A 23,167-nucleotide genomic window follows, 5' to 3' on the forward strand; every position below is an offset into this window, starting at 1 on the left:
ACCATACCACCAGAGAGGGCTTCAAGATGGCTGTGGCTAAGGGTTGGCAGCAGGGCAAACTGTGCAAAACTGTCCAAAAACGTTTGAAAATTTAGTTATTTTTTGTAATGTTTTGAAATATATTATATTCATTATATATATATATATATATATATATATATATATATATATATATATATATATATATATATAGAATTTATATATATATATATATATATATATATATATATATATATACACACACATATATATATAAGGGATGCACCGATCCACATTTTTTCACTTCTGATCCGATTCCGATACTTGAATTTGGATATCTGCCGATACCGATATTATTCCGATTATACCGACATTTTTCTTGAATATACAGTATAGGCAAAGATTTGGCCAATTAAAGCCCGTCCCATCCCTAATATATATATATACATATATACAGAATATCGCGGTATTCTGGAAATATATATATATATTTAGATATTCAATATTATCGAAAATTGGCCCAAGTCTAAGGATAGAACAAGCTGGGGTCTGCTCAGCCCTGGCTGGGTCACCTTGAAGGGGGTCTCTGATGTGGAAAGAGCCGATGATTCCAGGAACATCACTGGAGATGTGTCCAGAGGCATCAGGAGATGTATGGACACAGCTGCACGTGGTGTTTTCCGTCCTGGCTTGTGCAGCAATTCATTTCGTTTGGGGAATAGATTGGATTTGTATCATACTGTAGATTTCATGTTAGAATCTATTGCAGCGGGACGTTCATGTTTCCTTTGGTCTAATTCTGCCAGTAACAGTTTGACTGAAGTGTTTCAGCACATTTGTGAAAACACAGCTGGCCTCCTCACATGGGGGGGGGGGGGGACCTCAGTGAGTGACGGCCCATGAATAACAACAATACCACTCTGTTACATTTCATATTCTCCTCTTCTGTTTCCTTCCTATGTCCAAGACACACACACAGGCGCAGACACACACACACACACACACACACACACACGCACGCACGCACCCACACACACACAGGCGCGCACACACACACACACACAGGCGCGCGCGCACACACACACACACACATGCACACACACGCATGCGTGCACGCACGCACAGGCGCACACACACACGCACACACACACGCACACAGACACACACACACACACACACAGACACACACATGCACACACAGACAGACACACACACACACACAAACACACACACACACACACACAGGCACACACACATGCACACATGCACACACACACACACGCACACACACACACACACATGCACACACACACACGCTCTTCCCATTTCCAAAAATACTTGGTCAGGTAGAGGAAAACGATATGTATAGCATGCGTAACTGAGCGAGTGTGTGTGTGTGTGTGTGTGTGTGTGTGTGTGTGTGTGTGCAGAAGGCCTTATCACAGGCCTGCAGTACACGCAGCAGCACATCTGTTAGCATTAAAAGATGGTGGGCGTGTTCAGCTGCGGCGCTCAGATATAAAAGGTAAGTATTCCACGCAGGGGGGGTTCTCTTATCGCCGTGGCGTCACATCAACAGGCTTTCACTTGAAAAGGATCCCGACCTGGAGGAAATGGTTCCACCTCATAACCCCTCCCCCCCCCCCCCCAGGGAAACCGCACGGAACCAACGGGAGGGTGTCGCCTTCAGCCAAATATCTGTCCCATTCTGTCCATAATAAAGGTCAGTCTGGCTCTGCTCAGTGTCAAATGATAGGTTTGCTAATGGGCTCAAGTCGACTGGAGCAGCAGGAGTTCAGCAGAGGGCCTCCTCTATCAAACCATCGCCCCCCTGCCAAGAGAGTCCAGTCAGTTTGCGGTGGAGACGTAACCCGACGCTGTTATTATCACCCGCACAAATGTCCACCGCTGGTGCCCAAATCCCCCCTCGGTTTCCGTGACCCAATTCAACGATCCGTCGGATTCTTCTGAACCAGAGTTTCGGGCTTCAACCGCGCGCGGGGCAGCGAGGTTCAGCATGCAAACCGACCACTTGGACCGCTCAGCACTTGGACCGCTCAGCATCCAAGCATGGTCACTGCATCCCCCTTTTTAATAGAGGTGAGGTAGTGCAGTGAGTTTCACAGCATTCCAAAAACCACATGCTTCATCTGTGCAAACTGTGACGTTTGTGCTGCACGTCGGCGCTGAGACACGGGGGGAGTTACTGAGCTGAACAGCCCCGGCGGTCAGCTTGGAATACCAGAGTCTGGGATGCATTTCTCAACAGGAAAGATGCCTTGAAATTCATTTAGGTTTTTTTTATGATTTAAAGTTTTTGCTTGCTAGTGAAAAAAATGTAAACAGGAAGTCGACAACCGGCAACCGCTGAGAATCCTGGGAAAAAGTCCAGGAATAAGGTGAATACAGCAGCCATTCTCACATGTTCATATCAAGGACCCCTAATTTAAAACACAGACCACCATTTGATGAGAGTCTTAACTCAGACTCACATCTGAGAATATTCTTCATTGTTACATTATATGATTTTGTCCAGAATTCCATGACTATCTGTATTGAAGGTACAGAGACAACAGTGAAAATATGACAAACTAGTCATTCTCCTACATTGTCTAATTGTGTTAACACCATAAAGGTACAGTTGAATGATTCAACAATTTGCCTGTGGGACCCCCTGGAACCCCTTCAAGGACCCCGCGTTGAGAAGCAGCAGACTTACTACTGATGTTACCAGTCTACTCTTTTACAACTGTTTAGTTATTCAGGTTTGACAGAAAGACCAACAATATGTATCTGTGTTTACATCTGGTACAATGACAATCTAAAAACATGTGGTTGGGATGGGAGTCTGCGAGTGAGCCACGAGTTATGTACTTAGGCCCGCCTCTCCACGTACATCACATGTACTTAGCCCCGCCTCTCCACGTACATCACATGTACTTAGCCCCGCCTCTCCACGTACATCACATGTACTTAGCCCCGCCTCTCCACGTACATCACACCCACATGAGACTGACCCGAGTGACCCATAGTTCAAGGCGCTGCAGTCAGGAATTCGCTCTCTCTCTCTGTCTCTCATAGTCCACATTTCCCTCCATGTCTCTTTTTGTCTCTAAATGTGACAAAGTGACGTTATAATCCAGACCCCAGGACGCCAGACTCTTACTGAGAACTCACCTGACCTGGCAACCCCTGACTTCTTCATGAACCATATAAATGCAGTGTGGCTGTTGCTAGAAGAATCAATGTTGAATCAATGATGAAAACAGAATGTGTGTGTGTGTGTGTGTGTGTGTGTGTGTGTGTGTGTGTGTGTGTGTGTGTGTGTGTGTGTGTTCAACACTCTTACCTCTGTAGGTGTGTAGCTCCTTACAGTGTGTCCCTGGTGCAAAGGCTGCTGGGTCTCCTGGAGCTGGGAAGGGGTGTTGACTGGGTAGAAGGCTGAGCGAGGGGCTTGACTCTGGGCTTGGCTGTGGGAGAGAGCCTGGGGGTGGGGGTGGGAATTGTGCAAGCTGTCCTTGTACTGGAAGTCCTGATTGTTTGCTTGAATGGCAGAAGTGCTGTGAAACTCCTGACTGGACGAGAGCTGGGTCTCTCTCTCCCTCTCCACAAGCTCTTTCTCTCTCTCTCTCCTCAGCCGCTCCTTCTCCCGGGCCCTCTCAGTCTCTCTCTCCCTCTCCCACTCTCTCACCCTCTCCTCTCTCGCCCTCTCCCTCTCCACCTCCCTCAGCCTCGCTCTCTCCAACTCCAGCTCCCGCTCCTCTCTCTCTCTCTCCCGCTGTCGCTCCCTCTCCCTCGCCCTCTCCTCCCGCTCCCTCGCCCTCTCCTCCCGCTCCCTCTCCCTCTCCCTCTCTCGCTCCCTCTCCCTCTCCCTGCCTGTGCTCACGGACTGCCTCCTGGCCTCCGTAGTGCCGGAGAGCAGGGTGTTTTCCTGCTGAAGCCCCCCCTGATAGGAGTACCTCCTCTGGGCTTGGTGTTGACCGAGCTCCCCGCCCTGGGGCTCGGCGGGATGCTGCTGTCTACTCTGCCTGCGACTCGTCAGTCTGGAGAGGTTGGACGTGGACACGCTCTTGCTCGTCTCCTCGAAGAACTTCATCCTGTCCGCAAACGGGAGGATGTCCGTCTCCTCCATGCGAGAAGTGGACGAGGAGCGGGTGTAGGAAGAGGTGAAGGCAACCCCGTGCCGGGACCCCGTGACGCCTAACACCCTCTCGCCGCGGGCTCCAGACCGTCGCTCCGGTTCTGGTTCTGGTTGGAGTTTATGCTCGGGAGTCCAACGCCAGCGGCGAGCCTTGCCAGCGGGTGCCGGTTCCTCCACGACCCGGATGCCGACGCCAAAACTAGGCACGCCTGGGTCCAACATCTGGACGGGACTGGACAGGTCGTAGTTCTGGTTCTGAGTGTGAGTTGTGGACTGGGGTCGAGTGTGTGAGCCTTCCTGGCTAGACTCACTTGAGGTGTGCGCTTTCTCAATTGGTGCTATGGTCCGGGCTTCGAGGGGGCTGACGGGCGGCACGGATCCGACTTTGGTGCCTCTTTCCTGGGAAGCCTGATCTGGCTCTCCGGCCTCCTCATGGAGGTCTGGACCCTCCTCCTCCTGGACAGTCTCTCCGCCATAGAGCAACGCACCGGGGCTACGGCTCTTCTGAAGCTGGGCCTTTTTCCTCTGGATCTCGTTACGGAGGTTGGTGGCGAATCGCTCGCTGCGGCGCCGGTTCCGTCGGTGGTTCTTGGAGTTGAGCTTCTTCATCACCGCCTCTCCTTCTACACCCTCTCGTTTGCCCGTCTCTGCTCCTCTCTGCTCCTCCAGTAAGCTATCCACGCTGGCAGCAGCGCTGAGAGGCGCAAAGTCGCGCTCGCAGTCGGCGCTCACTCTCCCCTGGGTTGAAGGTTTAGTGGGGTCCCCCGGCACGCTCACAGAGCGGCCCCAGGGCGGGTGATGATGCTGAATGGGGGAGAGGGACCCCCCGGCCTCCATGCCCTCCAGCCTCTCACCCACATCTCGTTCTTCGTCACCGTCCCCGTCCAGGAACACCGACCCCGGGGTCGAGCAGCGGCTGCCTCCCCATTTGCTCGCAGGGGCTTGCACGTGGTCCTCCCGAGATGCGTCCTGCATGCTCAGGTCTTCACTCAGGTCCTCCCGGTTGGGCTGGAGCGGCGAATGGGACCACTGGCCGCTACACGGGGACGAGGAGGAAGCATCCGACGGGTTCGACTGCTCGCAGCGCGCCGATGGCGAGTCGTCGCCGTTGAACTGCAGCAACTGGAGCTGTGCGGCGAGGAGCTTGTCCGGGGCGCTGTGCCGGTGCAGCCCCGACAGGGAGTGCTTGGTCTGGGAGTGGATGAGATCAGACGAGTCCCCGTCCCCCGTGGAAGAAGGCTCTGGAGGTGAGGAGCCGGGGAGAGGGGAGGTCCTCGCCGGGTCGGGGAGGTGACGGTGGTCTGTGGTCGACTGGGAATCACAGTCTTTATTCGCGCTGTTACCACATCTGATCCCTCTTAGTCCTTTACTCTGACTTGGGCTGTTACAGCACAATTCCAATTTCTCGTTGAAATTCCCATTTCGGTCGCCTACCTCCGACTCGGCAGGGAAGCCGTTAGAGAGTCCCGATTCAAGAGCGAGGGAGGACTTGTCGTCGTCGTCGTCGTGGTAACAAGAGAGGGGGGAAAGTTCAATGGGAGCGGAGGCGCAACGCTCGCCCGTGGATTCAGGGCGACTCCGCGTCGCCCGGAAACTGTCCTTCCTGGCCGGGGGCTGAGGGGGGGGGTTCACCTTCCTCTCCGCTCCTCTGTCTTTATCCCTTATGATCTCCAGGTCCATGCCCCTCCTCTCCTCCTCGTAACAGCAGGATGACGGCCTCTCTTTCACCTCGGCGGGCCTGGTGGCTCTCGGCCTGGTCAGCGATCTGGACTTCAGTTTGTCCTGGGCGGCGTCGCCCGATGAGCCGCCCAGGGCCGGCGCGTCCCCGCCGGGGTAGCCGCGGCACGGCGGCCCCAGGCTCTGCAGCAGGTTGTCCATGGAGCAGGCCTCGCCGGACCTCAGCGGCACCGCGGCGTAGTCGGACGCGTTGGAGCTGGCCGAGAAGGAGCTGTAGGCGGAGTCTCTCTTGTTGTTGAAGAGGGCGGGGTCGACGGGCGAGTTGCGGGAGTCGGGGTACGGCTGCGCGGTGGGGGGCGTGACGGGGTCCAAGCTCTCCATGGAGCCCAGGGAACTGCTTCGGTCGGTGGAGGAGTACGGTCTGGACAGCTGACCCCACTGCATGGACAGGTCACTGGAGAGAGAGAGAGAGAGAGAGAGAGAGAGATGTGAGAAAGAGAGAGAGAGAGAGAGAGAGAGAGATGGGAAAGAGAGAGATGTGAGAAAGAGAGAGAGAGAGAGAGAGAGAGAGATGTGAGAAAGAGAGAGAGAGTTGGGAGAAAGAGAAGAGGGGAAAGACATTAGCAAAGCACAATCCAAAATGAATGATGTATCCAATAAAACAACCACAAAAATCCTGCAATGACTGTAGTGGAAAGTACTAATCAACTGAAGGGTGTAATTCAAAAATAAGATGTCCACCATTTGAAGAAAGTAACAGTCTTACATTATGATTGACAGTAGATAACAGTAGTCCTTTGTAGTAAGAAAAGAAGAAAAAAGTAATGCTTTTAAAGACTTTTGAAAAGATCATCTATAATTTAGAGCTATTGAATGACAAGAGCCAGGTAACGATGATTTCCCCAATGTGTTTCTATATGATTTGGTAATAAAACTGTCCCAGTGTCGTCCAGCAGGGGGAAAGTGTTTAATATCAGTGTGTTTTTAAAGAGCCTCAGAGGAAGCCTCTTTAGGCGGAGAGGGATTTCCTGCTCATCAGCCTCAGCAGCCCGGAGTCACCTCTCTACGTCATGCCTTCATATCTCCTCCTCCTCTCTTTCATTCCCGTCTTCCTGTCCCGCGCCCGTTACTTTACTTCCAACTGGACATTTTCACTCCAAAATGACAGCAAAATGACAGCAAGCGCAAAGTCACAATAGCTGCGAGCACGTACAGTACGTACGCACATGCATCCACACATGCACAACCCCACACTCCCCACTGTCAATTTATTAAATGCAGGATGACAGGAGCATGGCCTGCCCTACTCTGCCACCCGAACACAAACACCCACCTTTACACACACACACACACACACACACACACACACACACACACACACACTTTCAGCCTCCTACGGCAAAAACTGACCTCCAAAGAGTGGGGACTAGGGATGTTCATCAATTATCGAAAATCGATAATCGATCGTTAAGGATTGGAATCGATCCTGTGGCATTTGGATCGATTTTTTAATTATTAAAAAAAAAAAAAAAAAAAAAACAGCAGTGTTGGAGAGGAGACACATTGAAATAAAGAGTTCATTGAGGAGAACACGTTGTCTTTCGTATTTTCTGCCATAGGCATTCATTTTGTAAAAAAAAAAAAAAAATAAAAAATTGAAAATATTGAAAATATTGAAAATTTTCTAAGTATTAATAAAATCGATGATCGATAATTGATCGTTAATTTTCACCGATTATCGATTTTGGAAAATTTTCAAAATGAACATCCCTAGTGGGGACATTATTGTGGACTGACCGGCAGAGCGACCTATAGAGCTGCTGGTTGCAGTTACAAAATGTGAAACTTGCTCTTACTGAAGCGAGCACGATAGCACAGAATGTAAACAAATGTACGGTGCTTTTTACAGGCTCGTAGGTCAAGTAAGGCTTTGGTTGGTGAAATGGAAGCACTTTTGCAGACTGGATATTCTAATTAAGAAAAATTCAAACCTGAGCTACAGTAGCTGAGACTAGGGATGCACCGATCCACATTTTTTCACTTCCGATCCGATTCCGATACCTGAATTTGGATATCTGCCGATACCGATATTATTCTGATACCGATATTTTTCTTGAATATACAGTATAGGCAAAGATTTGGCCAATTAAAGATTTTTTTTTAAATATACCTTGCAAAAAGCAGACAAAATTAAGAAAATATACAAGGCAAAGAAGGATGCTATTATACATGGGCAAATTACGGCCAGCGCCCCATTCCGATTCGTGAATTATGTCAGTATCGGCACCCAATACCGATATTGGATCGGTCCCATCCCTAGCTGAGACAGTGGCAACTTTAACCCCCCCCCCCACCCCCAAATCTCTTTCTACGTGTAACTTTCTAATCAAAGGTAAAAAATAATAATAATAATAAATCTATACATTTGTATTCAAACTACAAATCCTAGCCTCCTGGATGAAGCCAAAATATCCCTCTGTCTCAGCAAAACGAGAGGGGAATCCGAAATGCTATTCACCCATACTGGCCATCAATAATGGCTGGAGGATGTGTGTGTGTGTGTGTGTGTGTGTGTGTGTGTGTGTGTGTGTGTGTGTGGGGGGGGGATGTCCTGTGGTCTGTAGCACACAATGTTCTTATTCTTGGTTCAAATCCCGCTCATACAGGCCGAGGCCCCCCAACAAAGTCTGCAGACATTTTCCTTTCTTATTGTGGTAGGCTCATTTCTTGTTCCTATGAAAGGAGAGCGGGTGGCCCAGTGTTGGTCTTTGTAGGTTCTGTTCTGTTCTGGTTCAGACAGCAGGGAAGCAGGCCGGGAGACAGACGATGCTTTTGATGCTCTGAACCACTGAGCATGAACAAATGTGGACACAAAGGTGCGGGAAATACTACGCTATTTCTGGGCTTCTTCTATGGTATTTAAATGGAAAATATTAGATACAGTCGCTCGCCCACAAAATGTTAGTACGGCTGGCATGCGAGACTAGACGATGGGGGGAAACCCCCCGTATATCTCAATGGGCTGACTCACCAAAGGACGGTGCTGCGGCTCTACACTACAGGATTGGGGATTCAACAGCAGGTACATACACGTCTGTTCAGATGTTGCGTCTACTGCGGTGGTTGAATCCCCGATCCTGTCTGCCTGGGCTGGGCTAGCAGCTAAATGCTAACTATGCTGGCTGGGAAGAACGGGAGGATCCATCCCCCCATGCTGACCCTGATTGACCACGCGTCGATGACGAGACACCGCCTGAATGTATACCATCACCATTTTCTACTATACAAAGACAAAATTATATTAAAATATATGATTTTGTGCTCAACGACCACTAGGGGTCCTAGCGGGGGTTCCAGGAGGTCCGCATCAAACTGATCAAGTGTTAAACTTCACAGTTGTGTCATATATAAGACGGTCGTTAACACAATTCGAGATGATGTAGAAGAATGACTGTTTTGATCATAGTTCCTCTGTTATCTCTCTACATACAATAAAGATAGTCAAGGAATTCTGGACAAAATCGTATCAAATAATAATAAATATTGTCAGATTTTGGTCTAATGTGGACTAAATTAGGGGTCAATGATATGAAAAAGGCTCAGAATCACTTTAAAGTATAATAAATCACCAACGCCATAACATTATGTAAAACCCCCAAAATACCAGTTATGTGTAATAATCTGAATCAGAAAACAAAACTAAAATATGATCAATCACACTGTGCGGGAAAACAGTTAGAAAACAAGCAGTGTGAGAAATGAATGAACAAGGAGCGGCTGTACAGATGATTTGACCCCGGCAAAGGGAGGGGGAGAGGAAATGAGACAGGAGCTGGACAGGAAATGACAGTCACTCCTGTCCAATCAGACGGCAATGGGGAACATGTGAGTGTACAGACTGACACAGATAAACCAGCACACACACGCACGCACGCACGCACACACACACGCACACACACACACACACATAGACACACACACACATACATACACACCCACAGACACACACACGCACACACACATAGACACACACACACACACACACGCACACACACACGCACACACACAGAGTGGGAGATGTGTGTTCAAATTGATTGGCTTAATCCTCACTGTGTCACATGTGATTGACCCTCCCACTCTCCTGTCCTGCAGGAGCCTGGTGGGCGGGGCCTCGTTAAGGCTGATTGGGTGCACCTGGGCCCAGTGTGCCTGTTGCACCAGCTGAACGCAAGTTCTGTCTTAAAGGAACACTCCGCTGATTTTCAACCAGCTTTGCATCATCACAAAATCAGTAGTATATCCACAAACTGTCAACCGTTTTTCAGCCATTCATTTAGATTGACAGCTATTGAGAGTTGATTTGAGTCAAGTTGTGGACCAGTGAAGTCATTTGTGCATGAATGACCTCACTCGTCCACAACTGAACTCAAAAATGTTTTTTAGTTGAGTTACTTTAGTTTTGTAGTGGTCTTCTTTAGTCAACTTATCATCTTTGTTGGGCAGGACAAAAGAAGATATTTGTGGAGGTCATCTTGGGCTTTGGGGAAAAAGTGATCGTTATTTTTGCATCATTTTTTAATCGTCAGATTTATTGATCATTAGAATAATCGTTAGTTCGTTAGTTGCAGCATTAACACCCCCCCCCCACACACACACACACACACACACACACACACACACTAATGCTATGTTGCTATAGATAAGCACACACAAACTAATGTGTTTTGGTAAATACTTTCTTACATGCTCATACTCCTTTTTGTAGCTATGTATAGTGTATACGCGCACAATTCCTTACGGTACATATTGTTCCTCTCTTTCAAGCACACACACACACACACAAAATGTCCCTCCTTCACACAAACACAGTTTATTGAATGTCTTCCTCTCTTTGTCCACATGTTCTGGGAGTCACATGCCATTGTCCGCAGTTATGCCGGGAGCTGCCTCCTCATCTGGTGTGTGTGTGTGTGCGCACACACACACGCGCAATATAAACCAACAGATGAGGTCAGTGACTAACTGTGGGAATTGACACACACACACACACACACACACACACACACACACACACACACACACACACACACACACACACACTCTATCTAAAGCACTTGGGAGCATTAAAGCTAATAGCGCTACATGATATCAGTGATTCTTATCAGAAGCAGAACAGTACCAAGGTACTGACATGACATGAGGCTGATAAACAAAGACATAAAAAGCCTATTTATAATACGAGTCAACATATAACTGGTTACTTCCCCTTTTCCTTTACATGACGACAGTTTCTGTGTTGCATTCTTTGTATGACTGTAATACTGTAGATTGGAAAGTCAAGTCAAGTTTGATATGTCTTCACTTTTGATGCTGGGTGGAATTAAACACGCTGTATGTCGATTCTCGCAAATGAAAATAAAAGCAAGTGTAGACCTAGTAGAATATAGGTTTGTTTAGAAACAGGAAAAAGTCACAAAAACATTCTAAGACCCCTAAAACTGAATTGAACTGAAACGGCTTTATTTAACTACAGATTAGATTAGATTAGGATTTAAGAGATGAGGGCCCTGCAGACACCCTGCCGTCATTTGGACAGTTCTGTCATGAAGGGGAGTAGACTACAGACGATGACTACAATTTAATTTTTGTGTGAACTGCCACGACGCTACTTCTCTGCTACTTACAGTCAAGCAAGGCACCTTAGGAGGCTTCCTAGTTAGGTATCAAGGAAGGAGGAAGCTACCTGTCCAATGAGACAGAGCCGATGTTCAAATGTTTGAGGGGGGGGACTCTTTTTTTTACCGCGACGCTGGACCAGAGGTCCCGCCGGGGTCATAAGATGGAAAAGTCAGGACAGTCATTCAGTCAGTCAGTGACACACTCATGAACGTTTAGTGAGCTTAGTGGTGAGGGATAGGGAGGTGCTAGAGAGTCGGCACTCGAGGGGTGGGTAGGATTAGTGGCTAGGGGGATATGGGTGGTGTTGGGGGGGTGTGTGAGGGAAAAGTGTTGGTCTAAAAAAGGTTTGCTTCTGTTCAAACCTCAGAGAAAGTGACATCCAGTCAAGCAGGCCGAGTTTTCCATCACAGCCAAAAAAACTTCCACCTGGGGCCCCGGGGACAGACACACACAGAGAACGGGTCACCGGGGGCATCTGATTGGTTATCACCCTGGAATGTTTGAATGGACGAGCGAGAATAGACCAATGGGCTTCCTGTATGGGCGGTGTTGACATTAGAACACGGTGATGTCAGCGGCTTCTTGACGATTGTTGGCTTTTCGAAGGTTGGTTGCAGGGAGCGAATTCCCCGTGGGTGACTTTGAGCTCACTGTGTGGTGTGGAGTCAGAGGGTGACGTGTGTGTGATTAAAACCTATGACTGACTGACTGACTGACTGACTGACTGACACACACACACACACACACACACACACACACACACACACACACACACACACACACACAGTCTCAGCCTAAATAAGGAAGTAAGGCTGTCATAGAGAACAGTGTCTCATTCCTCCTACGTTGCAAGTTTGACGTTATTTGTCCAAATTAATTTCCGGTGTCTGGTTTAATGGTCACTGGTGGAAATATCTTCTCGCCTGTGACTCATCAGGCCTGTGGAGCGAAACAGAACATTTCCTCCTAAGCAGCAGCAAGCGAGCGCTCCAGAGACACTGTAACTCAGGGATCCAACCAAGTACCACTACGTACCAAACCAAATTTCCCAGGGACCACTTCCCCTGGCATTCCCATGCCACCTCCCCCCCCTAAAATAAAATCTGCTGATTTAGCCATGCAATAGCAGCAGAATGGCTAAATAACAATATGAGGCTACTAGCTGGTTCAAAATGGACACACACACACACACACACACACACACACACACACACACACACACACACACACACACACACACACACCTGCCAACATTAGGCTGTGAAAAAGAGGACCCCTTTGAAAAAGTTATTTTCCCTAACCTAACTTTGGAGTGTTATTTAGCTACCTTCCTGACAAGCTAGCATGACATGGTTGGTACAAATCTATTCCTTAAGTCTTCTAGTTTCATATGATACCAGAAACTTCACATGGGGGGGGGATGCAATTTGCTTTGAGAGCCGCCATCGTCTCGCGAGCCGCGCAATGAGGAACTAGGCTGTAACTGACGATGGCTGAACCTCTTCAGCACTTCATAAAAGTGTCCTACAGATGGATAGTGGATTTATAAAGTGTGTGAACTGTGTGTGTCTAACTGCATGGATCAATACAGCATCACATTATTACCTCCACCAAGGAGGTGATGTTTTCAGTGATGTCTGTCTGTCTGTCTATCTGTCTGCCTGTCTGTCTGTATTCTGTCTGTCTGTCTGTCTGTCTGTCTGCCTGCCTGTCTGTCTGTCTGTCTGTCTGTCTGTCTGTCTGCCTGTTTGTCTGTCTGTCTGTCTGTCTGTTGTGTCTGTCTGTCTGTCTGTCTGTCTGTCTGTCTGTCTGTCTGCCTGTCTGTCCGTCCGTCTGTCTGCCTGTCTGTCTGTCTGCCTGTCTGTCGGTCTGTCTGTCTGCCTGTCTGTCTGTCTGCCTGCCTGTCTGTTTGTTAGCAGGAGTTTGGAAAAATTGGACCTGGTGAAACTTTGTGGAAGGGTGTTAGCATGGGCCAAGGAAGAACCCACTACATTTTGGTGCTGATCCGATTCTTACCTGTTGTCAGCGGTGTGCCAGGGTAGTGTGTAGGGGCCGGGGTGGAGCTGCATGGCAGACGGAGGGGGAGGAGGGGGGAGGGGAGGGAGGGGAGGGGAGTCGTCGGAGGGGAGGCAGGGGGGAGGGGGAGGAGGAGGGGGAGGGGGAGGAGGGAGGGGGATCTCCGATAGCTTGGCCAGGTGCCAGGAGTGAGGCCTGATGACAGGAACGCTGCGCCTGGGGAGAGAGCAGAGAGGAGAACACACAGGTGAATGAACAGGAGATACTTTTACTTGAGTCTGAACAGCAAAAAAAAAATATGACAAAAAACATGGAATCCCATCTTTTCAGATCCGATTCAAATCAAATTTGGTCCCAGCTCTGAAAACGCTCATCAGATCGGACGAGATGTATTTGACATCGCACATTGCAACAAGATGATCAGAGAATCACAAATATCGAGGATACAAATACAGTGGTATCACCCAGCCAGGACGCATGATAATGCCAGGTGTAAAGAGTGTCACTGACCTGGACACTAGCTCCATAGATGCTGTATACATGTTGGCATAGACCAGTGGTTCTCAAAGTGGGGTTCCCCCTTTTTGTCCGCCTTTATAGATAGGACAGTAGGCAGACAGGAAAGGTGGCGGGAGAGAGAGAGAGGAGATGACATGCGGGAAAGGACCACGGGTCGGAGTGGAACCCGGGTCAGCCTTTGTGGTACGTGTTCTACCAGGTGAGCTCCCGGGACGCCCCACCGCTCTGGGGTTCTTGAAGGGGTTCCAGGGGGTCCACAGCAAATTGTTGCGTGATGAAATGTCACCATTATTTCATTTACAAGATTATAATATTAGATTCTGTAGAAGGATGACTGTTTAGACTAGCCTCACTGACGCTGCCAGATGCTTCGTTTTCACATAACCATCTGGGAACGAGTCACTCGGGAAACCATTTCAAAGGGGCAGCCACTTAAAAAAAAATACCTGGCAGGTGATTGGATGAACCATCTGTCTATCACGGGCTCGCTCTCGCTGGTGTCACACAAAAGCCCGCCCGTAGCTGCCTCTGGATGCTGATTGGTGGGAACCACTGGTGGTTCAGATTCAGACCAATGGATTGTAGCGTGGCAAGATTGATTTGTCATGTGATCGTGAGCTCACGATCTCGCGCGAATCCAGCTGCCTCGCAAGGTTATGTTTATCTCTAACTATGGGCCTTTTTCACAGGGCGCCATTTTGTGTCTAAAAGGCAGGGTAAACACGGGTGCAACCAACTCACTAATTAGGGCACCAGCACTGGAACACCCAAATGGACGGGAAGGTGGAAACCCTAATTAATGCTTTGGTGCACCTGTGTTACTTCCTGCCTTTTAGACACAAAATGGCTGCTGTGAAAAAGGCCCGTTAAGAAAACACCATGTGCTGTGCTGTAGCTCCTACATGCATGTGTGTGCAGCACTATGAATGTGCTGTGCTGCAGCTCCTACATGCATGTGTGCAGCACTATGAATGTGTGCTGTGGCTCCTACATGCATGTGTGCAGCACTATGAATGTATGGCTGTGCTGTGCTGTGGCTCCTACATGCATGTGTGCAGCACTATGAATGTGTGCTGTGGCTCCTACATGCATGTGTGTGCAGCACTATGAATGTGTGCTGCAGCTCCTACATGCATGTGTGTGCAGCACTATGAATGTGTGCTGCAGCTCCTACATGCATGTGTGTGCAGCACTATGAATGTGTGCTGTAGCTCCTACATGCATGTGTGTGCAGCACTATGAATGTGTGCTGTAGCTCCTACATGCATGTGTGTGCATCACTATGAATGTGTGCTGTAGCTCCTACATGCATGTGTGTGCAGCACTATGAATGTGTGCTGCAGCTCCTACATGCATGTGTGTGCAGCACTATGAATGTGTGCTGTAGCTCCTACATGCATGTGTGTGTGCAGCACTATGAATGTGTGCTGTAGCTCCTACATGCATGTGTGTGCAGCACTATGAATGTGTGCTGTAGCTCCTACTACATGCATGTGTGTGCAGCACTATGAATGTGTGCTGTAGCTCCTACATGCATGTGTGTGCAGCACTATGAATGTGTGCTGTAGCTCCTACATGCATGTGTGTGCAGCACTATGAATGTGTGCTGTAGCTCCTACATGCATGTGTGTGCAGCACTATGAATGTGTGCTGTAGCTCCTACATGCATGTGTGTGCAGCACTATGAATGTGTGCTGCAGCTCCTACATGCATGTGTGTGCAGCACTATGAATGTGTGCTGTAGCTCCTACATGCAGGTGTGTGTGCAGCACTATGAATGTGTGCTGTAGCTCCTACATGCATGTGTGTGCAGCACTATGAATGTGTGCTGTAGCTCCTACATGCATGTGTGTGTGCAGCACTATGAATGTGTGCTGTAGCTCCTACATGCATGTGTGTGCAGCACTATGAATGTGTGCTGTAGCTCCTACATGCATGTGTGTGCAGCACTATGAATGTGTGCTGTAGCTCCTACATGCATGTGTGTGTGCAGCACTATGAATGTGTGCTGTAGCTCCTACATGCATGTGTGTGTGCAGCACTATGAATGTGTGCTGCAGCTCCTACATGCATGTGTGTGCAGCACTATGAATGTGTGCTGTAGCTCCTACATGCATGTGTGTGCAGCACTATGAATGTGTGCTGTAGCTCCTACATGCATGTGTGTGCAGCACTATGAATGTGTGCTGTAGCTCCTACATGCATGTGTGTGTGCAGCACTATGAATGTGTGCTGCAGCTCCTACATGCATGTGTGTGCAGCACTATGAATGTGTGCTGTAGCTCCTACATGCATGTGTGTGCAGCACTATGAATGTGTGCTGTAGCTCCTACATGCATGTGTGTGCAGCACTATGAATGTGTGCTGCAGCTCCTACATGCATGTGTGTGCAGCACTATGAATGTGTGCTGTAGCTCCTACATGCATGTGTGTGTGCAGCACTATGAATGTGTGCTGTAGCTCCTACATGCATTTGTGTGCAGCACTATGAATGTGTGCTGTAGCTCCTACATGCATGTGTGTGTGCAGCACTATGAATGTGTGCTGTAGCTCCTACATGCATGTGTGTGCAGCACTATGAATGTGTGCTGTAGCTCCTACATGCATGTGTGTGTGCAGCACTATGAATGTGTGCTGTAGCTCCTACATGCATGTGTGTGTGCAGCACTATGAATGTGTGCTGCAGCTCCTACATGCATGTGTGTGCAGCACTATGAATGTGTGCTGTAGCTCCTACATGCATGTGTGTGCAGCACTATGAATGTGTGCTGTAGCTCCTACATGCATGTGTGTGCAGCACTATGAATGTGTGCTGTAGCTCCTACATGCATGTGTGTGCAGCACTATGAATGTGTGGCACAGACAAATTAAAGTTGTCATCATTTCCCCCATGACAGTTGATGCAATTTCCCTTTTCACCGGCGCCTTTTTCCATTCTGCAGCCTCCTCTCGCAGCACGCGTACACCAGACTACACAGCCTCCTCTCGCAGCACGCGTACACCAGACTACACAACCTCCTCTCGCAGCACGCGTACACCAGACTACACAGCCTCCTCTCGCAGCACGCGTACACCAGACTACACAGCCTCCTCTCGCAGCACGCGTACACCAGACTACACAGCCTCCTCTCGCAGCACGCGTACACCAGACTACACAACCTCCTCTCGCAGCACGCGTACACCAGACTACACAGCCTCCTCTCGCAGCACGCGTACACCAGACTACACAGCCTCCTCTCGCAGCACGCGTACACCAGACTACACAGCCTCCTCTCGCAGCACGCGTACACCAGACTACACAGCCTCCTCTCGCAGCACGCGTACACCAGACTACACAGCCTCCTCTCGCAGCACGCGTACACCAGACTACACAGCCTCCTCTCGCAGCACGCGTACACCAGACTACACAACCTCCTCTCGCAGCACGCGTACACCAGACTACACAGCCTCCTCTCGCAGCACGCGTACACCAGACTACACAACCTCCTCTCGCAGCACGCGTACACCAGACTACACAACCTCCTCTCGCAGCACGCGTACACCAGACTACACAACCTCCTCTCGCAGCACGCGTACACCAGACTACACAGCCTCCTCTCGCAGCACGCGTACACCAGACTACACAGCCTCCTCTCGCAGCACGCGTACACCAGACTACACAGCCTCCTCTCGCAGCACGCGTACACCAGACTACACAGCCTCCTCTCGCAGCACGCGTACACCAGACTACACAGCCTCCTCTCGCAGCACGCGTACACCAGACTTTTCACCCTGTTCCCCCACAGCAATAATAAGATCTTCTTTTATCCCGTCGTAATCTAACTGGACAGCTTGGAATATATTGCGCCTCGGCTCGTAAAGTAGCTCCGCTAAAGCCTCGCTAATCCAGGTCCCTCAGAAACGGCTTCCCTGAAAAGTGATGTGGACTTCCTCTGGAGCGGCCATAAAAAAAAAATCATTGAATGTGTACAGTGAGTTGTGAAGCCAGAACATTCCAGTCTGTCCCACGATATTCACCAATTCCGAGGTACGGACTTCTGATCCGTACACTAAACTAGGCTCGAGTCAACCCCCCCTGCTGAGTGTGTGTGTGAGTGAGTGTGTGTGAGAGAGAGAGAGAGAGAGAGACATTCCAACCAGACATAATCCTGAATTCCCGGGAGATTCCCAGAGTCTGAATGCACCTTTATGTGGCTATTGGCTAATAATAACTTCTCAGACAGACGGAGACGGCCATGCCGAGACGGCGCGGGCGAGACCGCCCCGAAAAAAACAAAACGCTGCAAGCTCGATCCCCCACGGCTACCTGTCCTGCGCCTGTACCCGTCAGGTCGGACGCTCCTCCCCCTCTGCCTACAACCTAAACTAAGATGGATTCCGGGTATTGGGAATAACATCGGGGAGTTTCGGGAGAGGAATGTGGATCCTGGCACAGGCGAGGGGGGAAAAGGGAAAGGTCCCATTTTCGGCGTATTATTGTTTATGATAAAGCAGCGCCGGGGTAGAAACCGGTTCCAAAGTAAATACCGTGACTTCCTGGTTCTGGCTTCCTGGTTCTGGCTCCTTGAGAGGGATTTCTATCTGAGCGCGCTGATTGTTCGACTCCACTGACAATGTCCTTAAATTATCCCCTGAGAAAGTGTATGCAGGGCCTCTGTGTACAGTATGTGTGCGGGTGTGTATTTCTCTATGTGTATGGCTTGTGTGTCTATAACTGTATGTCTGTGTGTGTGTGTGTGTGTGTGTGTGTGTGTGTGTGTGTGTGTATTTCTCTATGTGTATGGTTTGTGTGTCTATAACTGTATGTCTGTGTGTGCGGGTGTGTATTTCTCTATGTGTATGGTTTGTGTGTCTATAACTGTATGTCTGTGTGTGCGGGTGTGTATTTCTCTATGTGTATGGTTTGTGTGTCTATAACTGTATGTCTGTGTGTGCGGGTGTGTATTTCTCTATGTGTATGGTTTGTGTGTCTATAACTGTATGTCTGTGTGTGGGGGTGTGTATTTCTCTATGTGTATGGTTTGTGTGTCTATAACTGTATGTCTGTGTGTGTGTGTGTGTGTGTGTGTGTCTATTTGTCTATGTGTACGGTTTGTGTGTCTATAACTGTATATCTGTGTGTGTGTGTGTGTGTGTGTGTGTGTGTGTGTGTGTGTGTGTGTATTTCTCTATGTGTATGGTTTGTGTGTCTATAACTGTATGTCTGTGTGGGGGTGTGTATTTCTCTATGTGTATGGTTTGTGTGTCTATAACTGTATGTCTGTGTGTGGGGGGGTGTGTATTTCTCTATGTGTATGGTGTGTGTGTCTATAACTGTATGTGTCTGTGTAGGAGTGGGAACTATCCAAACTCCACCAGACATAAAAATACCATCATGTAACCCACCACAAAACATGAGCAGACCCCCACTCCCCCCCCCCCCCCCCCCCCCCCCCCCATCTTTCTCTCCAAGTTGAGCTCTGGGAGATCGACGACTGCGAAAGTCAAAACAAGCGACGTGACACCGCGGAAAAGAAAGAAAACGTTTGAAAAATGGTGCTAAATCGACAGTTTGGCGAGCTAAGAATGTGATACGGTGAGCGGTTATGGTGTTTTTGAAGCAACGCGGGGGGGAGAGGGGGAAAGTTAGTCCAAACCACACTGTCAAGCGCCGCTAAAGTGCTCGACACGGAACATTTGACATGTAAATGTGCAAAACGTCAACATCTGCGAGGTCGAGGCGGGATATCTCCTGGCTTGTGTGCTGGAGAGGAGTTTTTAGGATTTTACTGCTATACGGGTCGTTTCAATGTTCACACTTGTTCACACTTTACAGCCACTTCTACACTTTGATTTTTAATGTCCTGTGTGACAGGAAAACGCAAACCTTCTTTACATTCTCATTCACATTGTAGGCATTGAGCTGTGGCTCGTCTTATCCAGAGTGACTAGACTAGAGAGTAGAGGTGTTTTGAGTAAGAAATGGGTGCAGCTCTTCATCAGAACTGGACCTCTTAGAGCAGAGGTTCTCAAAGGTCCTTGACCTCCGGAGCCTCCGTTTTTGCGCCGGGCGGCTCCCGGCCGTCTCCCAGCGCGACAAGGAAATGCCAAACGGGACTGCAGGGATAGGTTTGGCCCTTCGGCGTCGGGTGCTGCCTTTCTGGCGGGTAATCGTGTGGAGAAACTATATGCAGACAGACAGACAGAGGCAGAGGAGCTCAGTTGTGTGCGCGGATTGACTGATGTTCGCAGCCCGACGTCAGCTGCAGACAGAGCAATCTACATGTATATGGCTCTGGCTGCAGCATGCATCGGCTTCTCTTTGATCACGGCTTTTTGCTACAGTTTTCCGGACCTTTCTGTAATCTGGAGAGCCCTGTCGCCACCTATGGGTCTGTAAAATAGGTTATACACACCCAATAGCTACAATATTTGTACAGGAGATACAGAAGGCTTTGATCAACGTCCCACCGTCAAAAAACGCAATTGACGAACATGTTCGTCCTTGGCACTCTACGTTACTAAACCAATTGACGAACATGTTCGTCCATGGCACTCAATGAGTTAAGGACATTTCTACTAATGTCATCCAGTCCACTGCACACTGTATGCTAATAGATAAAGGAGTGAGGATAATACTAGGGCTGTGGCGATTCACTTATCTCCCGATTCGATACTATCACGATTCTTGGGTGCCGATTCGATTTATATTGCGATTCTTAAGTATTGCGATTCTACGATTATTGCGATTCGATATTACGATTTATTGCGATTTTTGTTTATTTTTTTATTTTTTCAGTTTGTTTGCTTTTTTACACTAGATTAGAACATGGGAAAAGTTTAATCATACACTAGAGACTGTATATTATATCATGAGTAGGGCTGGGCGATATAGTTAAAAACAGGGGCGGACTGGGATCATAATTCAGGCCGGGCATTAGATACCAAGCAGGCCAGGCCGATATGGGCCGACGCGCGTGAAATTTGGGCCGTTTGAAGCCCAATTTGGGCCGTTTGAAGCCAGATTTGGGCCGTTTGAAGTCCAATTTTACAATGAGATGCACCCACTTTAACCCTGAAGTGTAATTATTACTTCAGACTAACTAATAAAGTAATAAAACCACTAGTAAACCAGTAGGCGGTGTCTGGCCTGCTGTTCAGTGAGTGGCCTGACTACAAGCACCCAATTTTTTTTTTTTTTTTTTTGCCATTATCGTAAAAAAATCGCGATACTTAGGTGAATTGATTTTTTCCCCCACCCCTAGATAATACAGTACATGCTTTTAATTCCTTCGTTTTAGCTATGCAGTGTTCTAAGCAGACCGGATGGTATGCATCAGATGATAGAACGCTCATCCATAACAGACTTGAGACTTGACTTGGACTTGTGACCAAAAAAGACTTGAGACTTGACTTGGACTTGAGCTCAAAGACTTGAGACTTGACTTGGACTTGCAAAAAACACTGAGACACACACGCACACACTGACACACTGACAGACACACACTCACACACTGACAGACACACTCTCACACACACACACACACACACACACACACACACACACACACGAGCACTAGTTGTCACAAAGACTTATAGAGCAGAAAATCGGCCATAACCTGACACTAAGTTGGTTAACTGGCTGATTTAGACATATAGTGGCCAAGATCTTTCAGATGTTTCAGTCATGATATACATAATAGTATAACATACTTTTGTTCTCACTCATCCACAACCACAATATTTAGCTCAAAGTTGCTGCTGTTTAAAGAGAAACGTATGGAAATGGAGAAAGGGGAGAACTATATTAGAGAGCGAAAACCCCTCCAAACTCCACGTGTCTGACTCTGGATATCTTCATGTTTCTATATGGGACAAAACGGAGGACAAAGCATGCCATACAGGTGACATTACAGTTATTTGAAATTCTTGATTTTCCCAAATTAAAAAAACAAAGTGACAGAATAAAGAAATTTCACTTCAGCTCTTCTTGGAGAACAACTGACAGAGCTTTAATATTGGACAAAGGGAGGAACCGGTACATCCAGTCCTCTTAGTACAGGTGTGTATGGGGGAATAAACCACTAAGGCTTGTATAAAGCTCTGACCACGCTTTGAAGAAACAACGGTCTGTATTGTGACAGCTGTAAGCAGAAACCTCCTACAATCTTTACAGTGAAAAAGCAACACGTTTCAGCTGTGAGAGGCTTCGTCAGGTTCACGGCTGGATCGCTGAGTCAGCAATAAGAACAACAGAACACAATCTAAACCCAAACAAGACCAAACCCAAACACGTCGTCCAATCAGACGGCAGTATTGCCGTATCCATCACTTGGTGTAGGAGGGACCAGAAGGTGGTTAGGATTTTAACCTGTGGCCTTTCAGGTACAGGACAGGCTGGTCACGCAGGACTAGACCATCCAGCCACTAGGGATGGGTGGTACAATAAGCGGTATTTCTATACTGTATATCACAGTATTTATTTATTTATTTATTTGTTAATTTATTTGACAGGGACAATGGTCACTAAATACAACGGTCTAACAATGGTATAAAACAACGGTTGTGACACCACCGCTAATTCTTATTACCATGACAACCACGATAATTAACCAGCGACTTGCTGGGAAGCTGAATAACAAACGCAAAAAAAAAATCACAATTGTACATGAATATTTGACATGATGTTGTACAGTTTGAAATTAAAAGATGTATGGAAAAAGAGATACAGTATGTCTTGCAATTCATTTTTAAGTCAGTTTAGCATATTAGTACCAGTTTTTAGGTTTTCATCTTATGACTACTTATGAGATAATAATATCATATATGGAGGTAATTTGGGCCATGATAATCGTACTGTGACGCTCCCCTATCAGGCCTAAATGCCACCCTACAAAATGAGAAACATCTCTATCAAGCGGCTGTCAGGGCAGCATCATTCACAGCAGCTCATAACATGATGAGAAACATGTATCTGACTGTCACTAGGACCCAGCTGGCCGCCCGCCTCCTCCACTGACAGAGAGTCACATGAGGAGAGGGATGCTTTCAGACGTGCACCAGATCACTGCTCGCCCCGACGTGGAAACCCACGCAATCCAGTTCATCCACCGCAAAGAATCTGCAGCCAGGTCAGGAAACTCAATCAAGTCTGCAAGCTTCTATTCATAAAGGACT

General features: G+C 48.2%; 1 protein-coding gene across 1 annotated transcript in view; it reads right to left on the reverse strand.

Annotated features, from left to right (window-relative positions):
• shroom4 (shroom family member 4) overlaps positions 1-23,167 on the reverse strand; it is a gene marked incomplete at its 5' end in the record, with an annotated part of 120,145 nt that overhangs the window by 11,619 nt on the left and 85,359 nt on the right. The window contains 2 exons of the mRNA XM_083640048.1: positions 3,329-6,251; positions 13,493-13,708. Of these exons, the coding sequence (XP_083496174.1) occupies positions 3,329-6,251; positions 13,493-13,708 (3,139 nt within the window). The remainder of the gene's footprint in view (positions 1-3,328; positions 6,252-13,492; positions 13,709-23,167) is intronic.

This window comes from Poromitra crassiceps (assembly GCF_964638095.1).
Source record: "Poromitra crassiceps genome assembly, chromosome: 7".
Classification (NCBI taxonomy): Eukaryota; Metazoa; Chordata; class Actinopteri; order Beryciformes; family Melamphaidae; genus Poromitra; species Poromitra crassiceps.